Source organism: Sinocyclocheilus grahami, unplaced genomic scaffold, assembly GCF_001515645.1.
Source record: "Sinocyclocheilus grahami isolate Dianchi unplaced genomic scaffold, SAMN03320097.WGS_v1.1 scaffold271.1, whole genome shotgun sequence".
NCBI lineage: Eukaryota > Metazoa > Chordata > Actinopteri > Cypriniformes > Cyprinidae > Sinocyclocheilus > Sinocyclocheilus grahami.
In genome coordinates this window covers 287,526-295,025 of record NW_015505450.1, presented here as the reverse complement: position 1 = coordinate 295,025, position 7,500 = coordinate 287,526, and the positions used below count along the sequence as shown (strand labels likewise).

General features: G+C 41.7%; 2 protein-coding genes across 4 annotated transcripts in view; one reads left to right on the top strand and one right to left on the bottom strand.

The window, feature by feature from the left end:
• Positions 1 to 2,923, top strand: part of pik3c2g (phosphatidylinositol-4-phosphate 3-kinase catalytic subunit type 2 gamma) — an 11,991-nt gene extending 9,068 nt beyond the window's left edge. The window contains exons 24-30 of the mRNA XM_016291466.1: positions 1 to 58; positions 279 to 397; positions 476 to 572; positions 652 to 706; positions 971 to 1,062; positions 1,594 to 1,719; positions 1,836 to 2,923. The exon at positions 1 to 58 is cut by the window's left edge and continues 117 nt beyond it. Of these exons, the coding sequence (XP_016146952.1) occupies positions 1 to 58; positions 279 to 397; positions 476 to 572; positions 652 to 706; positions 971 to 1,062; positions 1,594 to 1,719; positions 1,836 to 1,988 (700 nt within the window). The 3' untranslated portion in view covers positions 1,989 to 2,923. The remainder of the gene's footprint in view (positions 59 to 278; positions 398 to 475; positions 573 to 651; positions 707 to 970; positions 1,063 to 1,593; positions 1,720 to 1,835) is intronic.
• A 319-nt stretch (positions 2,924 to 3,242) lies between these two features.
• st7 (suppression of tumorigenicity 7) overlaps positions 3,243 to 7,500 on the bottom strand; it is a 24,483-nt gene continuing 20,225 nt past the window's right edge. Inside the window, exons 13-16 of one of the 3 annotated variants that reach the window (XM_016291438.1) lie at positions 5,757 to 5,907; positions 4,782 to 4,874; positions 4,417 to 4,559; positions 3,243 to 3,485 (exon numbers count right to left, since the gene is read on the bottom strand). In XM_016291438.1, the coding sequence (XP_016146924.1) occupies positions 3,390 to 3,485; positions 4,417 to 4,559; positions 4,782 to 4,874; positions 5,757 to 5,907 (483 nt within the window). In that variant the 3' untranslated portion in view covers positions 3,243 to 3,389. The remainder of the gene's footprint in view (positions 3,486 to 4,416; positions 4,560 to 4,781; positions 4,875 to 5,756; positions 5,908 to 7,500) is intronic. The other 2 variants (XM_016291439.1, XM_016291440.1) reach the window with 2 other exon arrangements.

The following is a 7,500-nucleotide window of genomic DNA, read 5'->3' as shown; positions in this document are numbered from 1 at the left end:
CAACACCAACATTCAGGAGGCCGTGATCCAGAAATATACAGCGAACGGCAAAGATGTGGTGAGTTTCCTTCACAAAAACCTGAGCAACGAGACCTCCGAAAGATCTTTGAGAAGATGCGTGAAGATGTGGAGATGTTCGATAAAAAGACGTTTGTTTATACTTAAGCACTCTTGGCTTATACTGATAACTATACAGAAACATCCAAGAATATTTGGCCTACATTTGTACTATTAAATCCTTTTTTCCCCACACATAATGTCCGTTGTGTTCGAGTCAGACGTACGAGCTGAAGGTGGCCATTGAGGACGGATTCCTCGTCGTTCAGAAGAGCTTTGCTCAGTTTGAGATGCTCCACAAGCTCCTGCAGAAGCACTTCATCGAGTCCACGCTGCCAAAGTAAGAGTCCCGCTCATGATGTGCTATCACTGCAGGGCAGAGGAGAGCCGGACTGATCTGGTCTTTGTCCTGTTCTAGGTTCCCGAGCTGGTTTAACATGTCCTTTACACCGGGCCGGAAGATGTCTCTGCTGAACAAGTATCTGAAGGAGCTGTTTGAAGGACCCTGCAAAGGGGTGAGTGAGTGCCGCCTCTGTGCCGCTTCCCAGTACTTTACCTCGCACTTTCATTTATATTTCATCATGTCTCTAACAGAATGAATACGTCTGCAGCCTGTTTCTGGACGGACCAAACACTGCGGTCAAGTCAGGTAGACTCTTCCTGGACGACGATTGATGATGCATTTCACTGTTGTTTGCAGAGGACTCTTAATGGTTTTAATGGTTTACTGCAAGCTTGCATTCATAATAATAAAATGAAACGGTGCTCTTACTTTCAGTTTAAAGTTACTGGATAAATGTCGTTGCATGGCTTTGATTTGCTTCAGGGATTCATTCACATATTTTACTTCCAACCCTGTAGTTTTTTTCTTGTTTAAATTTGTCTGAAAATGTTTGTTTTGCATTTGTTCCAGAAACAGACGCTCATCTCCGACCGCAGATTCAGCTCTACCTGTCTTATAAAGACTATAAGTTATCTGTGATGATAAAGCATTTGAAAAATATCGTGAGTCTTTTTTTTCCCCAGCCCATTATTGTTTTTGATTTACTTTAAGCCTTTATATATAATGCATTATATGCATTAATTATGCCTTGTAAAATTGTAAAATCTAATGAATAACTGTAACCACAGTTATAATACTGATCTATTCACTGTTACACCTTATAATGCGTTAAAACACATGACAAACAAACCTTCAAATATTATAATGCATTTTAACTTTGTAATGACTTTTCATAAATAATTATAACCAATGTACATTATGAATACCTTTATAATGCATAGTACATAAAAGGCTTTAAGTAAAGCGTTACCGAAAATCATTTTGATGTCTTTTTATCCACTTAAAATTGCACTTTTGCCATTGGAAAAAAATAAGTTTTTGATTTTACGTGGGGTTGTATGATTTGAGGTTTGGCTTCCAAAATGTACGATTCTGTTCTGGAGTTATATTTGTTCACTTTTACTAATGTTTTGAGCTGCACGAGTGTAAACTCTTACTCTGTGTTTTGCTGTCTTGTGTGTGCTGTCGTTCAGAGGTTGTCTAACGGCTCGTGTCCGGACGCATATGTGGTCACACGACTAAGACCTGACCCGCAGGACAAGACCAAGAGGAAGACCAAAGTGGTCCGCAGCAATGACAATCCCACATTCAATGAACTGGTATGGGAAAGCCTTTCGGTTCTTTGAAATGCATTTGATGAGTAGTTCTGCTGTTACTGACGTGTGCGTCACATCTGAACATTAGTCTCCTCTCAGACCTGTGGCTTTCTCTTCAGATCGAGTACAGGAACGTGCACAACCTCCACGGACACGTGCTGGAGGTGACGGTGAAGAGCAGGAAGACTTTTGTAGCGGCTACAAACGTGGTTCTGGGAGAGAGAGTTCTGGACCAGGAGAAGTGGTTTCCTCTGGGCTTCTCGGCCGTTTAAAGCATTACTGAAGCACTCGAGTGAACATGAAGGCTGTTTCACAGAGCCATCAGCGATGCGCTTCTGATGGAGATCACGGAGTATGGAGGACAAATGTTGAGCAGTATTAATGGAGCTCATGAATGAAGAACGGTTTAGATGCCAGGCCTGGTTTCTCCTCCACGGTCACCTGACGGAGTTTGGGTTTCTCGTCTCGCTCAGCAGAGACATAAAAGCTGTCACGGTCCTACTCTCTGTAGAGCTGTACTTGAAGTTATATTTGAAACGACAGATGTCTAAAACTGAACTTGGTGACACTTACACTGGTTTTACTGTGAAGCAATTTTATTGTATGAAGTGCTATATTAATGAGACCAGAAAAATAGAAATGGGGTTTAAGATCTTTTTAGTTTTAAAATTCCATTGAGCAGTTTCTGAAATACGATGTAAGCATCCGCGTGAAGGTTTTTGGGACATGGTCTTTGACCTACAGATGAAGAGGAGTTAATGATATTGAGAAGTAATAATTATGCAGTTTAAGTTGATGTCCGAGCATCAAGCATCAGTCAGTCATTCCCTCGCCATTGTTTTGTGCATATGGATAAACATTCACTAAAATGAGTCTACTTTAGAACCATTAAACCAATAACAATAAATCTTCTTATCATCTCACTTGTAACTCTTCATGTGCAGGACTCACATGCTCAATAATGCAACCGCTGTCGCTTCAGGAGACACAAATGTGATTTCCAGCACCTTCACTCTCGCTGTTCTTCTGTTGAAATCAGCTGCAAACCTCCACCAATCTGCTGAGACCCTCACGACTGTCCAGAAGCTGAAGACCCACCTCTCACATGACGTTAACCAATCCACAAACCTAAACCACGACACACGGCGCCGCCGTTATAACACTGAAACTCCTACATTACAAAAAAAAATCACGAGCTCTTCTATAGTCTGGTGCTGCTCTGAATGTAAAACGGTGTGATTTGTTGATGTTCTGATCGGCTGGAGCTAAATCCACGAATGTGTCATGTGATGCAGAAGTGTACAGGAAGAGATTCACAAATGAACCTGTGACTCCACTTCTGTGTTTGTGTGAACGCATGTCATCATCATCATCATCATCATCAATGATATTCTGCTGCTTTCAGACAGTTTTCAAACTTGAGAACACAGTCACAGAAGAGGATTTTCTTCAAAAATGGAGACGTCTGTTTTGCAGCAGTACAGAAATTGTTTTATTTTTTCTTTATATATCCATGGCGTTTAAAAGTTTTAAACAGAAATATTTACAGGAGATTAAGGGGGAAATAAATTCCTTCTGCGTTTGATGTGGGTTGTGTTTCTCTTGTTTCCTGGCTGTCGGGGCACTTCTGAAGAACTTGGCACCTCAGTCAATAATAATGCATATCTGTGAGATCAGATCCGCGTGAGCTGGTGCCACAGACTCGAGGGAAGAATGCTCTCCACCTTCTCCATGATGAAGTTCAGCGGAGCGAACAGAGTGCTCAGGAACTGAAGGACGAGACAGAAACAAGTGAGATATCTGCAGTCTGAACACTACTCTCAGACAAGATAGCCTCCGTATTAAATTACATTCAATAATATCATCAAAAAACAAAAAAGTTGACTAGCTGCCTGTGCATTTTATAGCTAATTTTAATGTCTGAAAAACTATTTCACAGAAACACAAAAGAGGCAATATTCAAACTGTGCTTCAGATCCGGCTGATTATATTTCAGAGCGTCTCGATCAGCTGTAAGCATGGGGAAACATCGAATATTTGCCCAGTAACACAGCTCAGCCACTATAGAGCTGAACTTGGTCAAGATGAACCGTTCATGATTACATGAAGAATTGCCATTTCAAATACAAATATGTGACCCTGGAGCACAAAACCAGTCTTAAGAGTCTGGAGATTTATACAAACTCTGAAAGCTGAATAAATAAGCTTTCCATTGATGTATGGTTTGTTAGGATCGGACAATATTTGGCTGAGATACAACTATTTGAAAATCTGGAATCTGAGGGTGCAAAAAAATCTAAATATTGAGAAAATCATCTTTAAAGTTGTCCAAATGAAGTTCTTAGCAATGCATATTACTAATCAAACATTAAGTTTTGATATATTTACGGTAGGAAACTTACATAATATCTTCATGGAACATGATCTTTACTTAATATCCTAATGATTTTTGTCATAAAAGAGAAATGTATAATTGTGACCCATACAATGTATTGTTGGCTATTGCTACAGATATCCCCCAGCGACTTAACACCGCTTTTGTGCTGCAGGGACACAGATGAGCATGATGAGTTATCTGCGTATCGGTGTCATTCAAACGGTTCTTCATCAGCTGATGACACTGAATGTGTCTGTTGATGAAAAGGAAAACTCTTTAACGGTGGTGTGTTTGTCTGGAGTACTGAAGTGTGTGACACTCACGGCTTTAGCAAACACTCCCATGAGCTCTGGGAACTGATGCGTGAGGAGCGCCAGCATAGCTGTGAAGGAGCAGAGACCCGCCGTGAACAGGATGAAGAACGGCAGCTCCTTCTTGGGATACACTGACACCTCGTGGAACACTGCTTATATCACTGCAGTTATTCTGACCTTTACTTGATCAAAATCAGTCCAGATCTGACACGAGAAGCTCAAGCTGAAGCTGAACGTTTGTACAGTTACACTGAAAGGCCTAATGTACTCGTATAGTCCACTAACAGGCTCTGAGAGATTCCGCTGCAGACGACGTCAGACGTGACAGAAACACTACTCTTCATCTACAGGTGAAATGCAGGAAAATCTCTTACTTGGTAGCAGTTCTCTGTCCGCCGTCTCTGTACAGACAGGATACGGATAGAACAGGTGGCCTTTCTCCAGAGGATATGGAATCATTCTGAAAGCTGAGCAATCGACACAAAGGAGTGGTTTTTAAAATGCATTTCTAAGCTTCGGAGCAACAGTGAGTCACCAGCAGTTTTTCTGATGTTCACTTGAACACGTCGACATGTTTTATATTGAAAATAAATGTTTGCCTCTTAAAAGACATGAACTAAAGGCATTTATTCCTGATGAATTTTAAAACATTAACACTGTTATTTTCCTATTTATCACCGTGAAGCTGCTTAGAAACTGTCTGGTATGAAGCGCCAGATATAAAGGTGACTTGACTACAACAAATTGTTATTAATAAAACCTTACAGATTTCCAGATCATAATAATAATAATAATAATGCATTCTATTTATCAAACACAACAGCAATAGAATATAAAAGAGAGAGAGAAAAAATGAAGACAAACACAATCTTAAAAAGATTGCGTTTCTTAAATCTACCTAATGTGGGACATTCCTAACAGTTAAAGCAAGTGTATTCCACAGACTCTGTCACCCTGAGATTTGAATCTGCATGAAGGCTGAACTGCATAATGAATAACCACAGCTTGTAGCTACTGTAAATATATCCTATTTTAACGATCAAGCAGTTGAGATTTGCTATGATCTCCATGTGTGAACTACACTATTATCCAGCTCTGAAGACATCGGTGTGGACAACTGGGCTTTACGACATTATAACATCTGTACAGCTGCTTTGAAACAACGAGTATAAAGAGCTACACAACTAAACTGGCCTCTGGATCTGATCCGAGTTGAGCCAAAAGACAAAGCGTAATCCAAGAGACCTTTTTTTGATCATAACACCGTACTGACAAAAGGTGTACTCGCAGTGCAGAATAATCAATCAGACAGTGACGGTGTTAAATCTGAGGGGTCAGAGGTCACTCACTCCCCTCCCAGGTGCAGTGGAGCAGGTTGAGCGCGCCCTCCACACGCTTCCAGTGCTGCAGGTGGAAGAAGGTGTAGGCGATGGCTTCGCTGTCGCCGCGCTTCAGGATGTGCTCCGGAGGCAGAATCAAACTCTTCATCTCTAAGAGGTACTGCGGAGAGAACGAGGCAGGTTAGTTACGGCTGAGGAGGAGGAGGAGGAGGATGATGAAGATGAGGAGGCTCACTTTCGGTACGTGTGGATTGAACTCCACCGCTCTGTGTATGGCTTCTACTGCGTTCATTTCTGCTGTGCTCAAACCTCTGCGTGACGCCGCCTCTGGAGAAAACCTGCAGACGCACACAAACCCCCCCAGACTGAGGTGAGACTGTTGAATGATGACAGCACGGACACACTTTACAGCAGAACTAACGTGATTTGAGGGACTCGGGACTCGTGCTGTCTAGAACTGACAGTGATGACAGAATATCCAGTCAGAGGTGAACTGGCCCTTTAAGCACAGTTTGTCTCTGTATGTGTGCACTGTTAGGCTCGTCTGGGTTAGGGGAAAAAAGAGAAAGCTGGGGAACACTTTATTTTTTTGAGTAAGTCAGTAGAATGTCCATTAAAATCAAGTGTGAGCAGATATTAAGCAGACGGTCACTGAGACTCTAACGACTGCTCGCTGACGTGGAGTGTCTTACAGTCAGTGGAATGACTAAAGTGGACTCAAAATAAAGCTGGTGCAAAGCTAGTGGATTTCTGCTTGCATGTGAAAGTCACCTCTTCCTAACCTACACAGCATTAATTTATTTTGCAATTAAAATAGCATTTTCCATCAGCACATGCGTTAATAATGTGAATGTGTTGATGGAGACTCACTTATCCGACACGGCTCTGGCCTTCAGCAGCGCCGCTGTGTAGCAGATGGTTGCAGACTTTGGCAAACTGATGTCTGTGGACGAGAACAAACCGTTTCACATCACGACTCACAGGTCAGATAATGCTGAAGTACATACTCCATATCTGTAAGATAATTCATATTATACAGCAAAAGTGTCTGCCGACAGGAGTCCTGTGAGCGCTTCAGAGACGCTTCTTCAGCTCAAGCGAGGGCTGTGACGGGCCACAAATAACACACAGTGTACAAATTAAAATGTATGCTTTTAATGTCATTCAGACTTTGTGCTGTTTTAAAATGAATGCACTTTCACAGTACTTGAACATGGACAGCAGTGGAGATTTCTGAAGGAAGCCAAGTTAAGTTAAATTTCCCCACAAAGAAAATGTTTCATCATAGATGAGCAGGACATATCATATCTTCCTATTTTCTCTCAGTATTGCAAAGCAGCTGACACTGGTTGTAAATGTCAGGAAAGCAAACGATATCTTCCGCATGAGTAAGGCATTTCTATTGGATGCTGTGCTGCCGGAGAAAAAGAAACTGAACTACCGGTGCGTGAGAATGAGCTAATACAGAGCTACACATGACATGCAGAAATAAATAAATATTAGAAAACAGATGTTACGAATCCTTTCCCATGACATTCATTTGCAGGCATGTTTCATTCATTTGTTTCCATGTTTTAGTTCAGTGGTGGCCAGCACTTCTGTTCTGGTTGTGTTGTTTGTCAATGTGACCCGAGTACTCTTCAAACCTACTGCCCAGGTTAGAGCATGTGTGAGGGTGTGAGAGTGTGTGTGTGAGGGTGTGAGAGTGTGTGTGTGTGTGTGTGAGGGTGTGAGTGTGTGTGTGTGTGTGTGA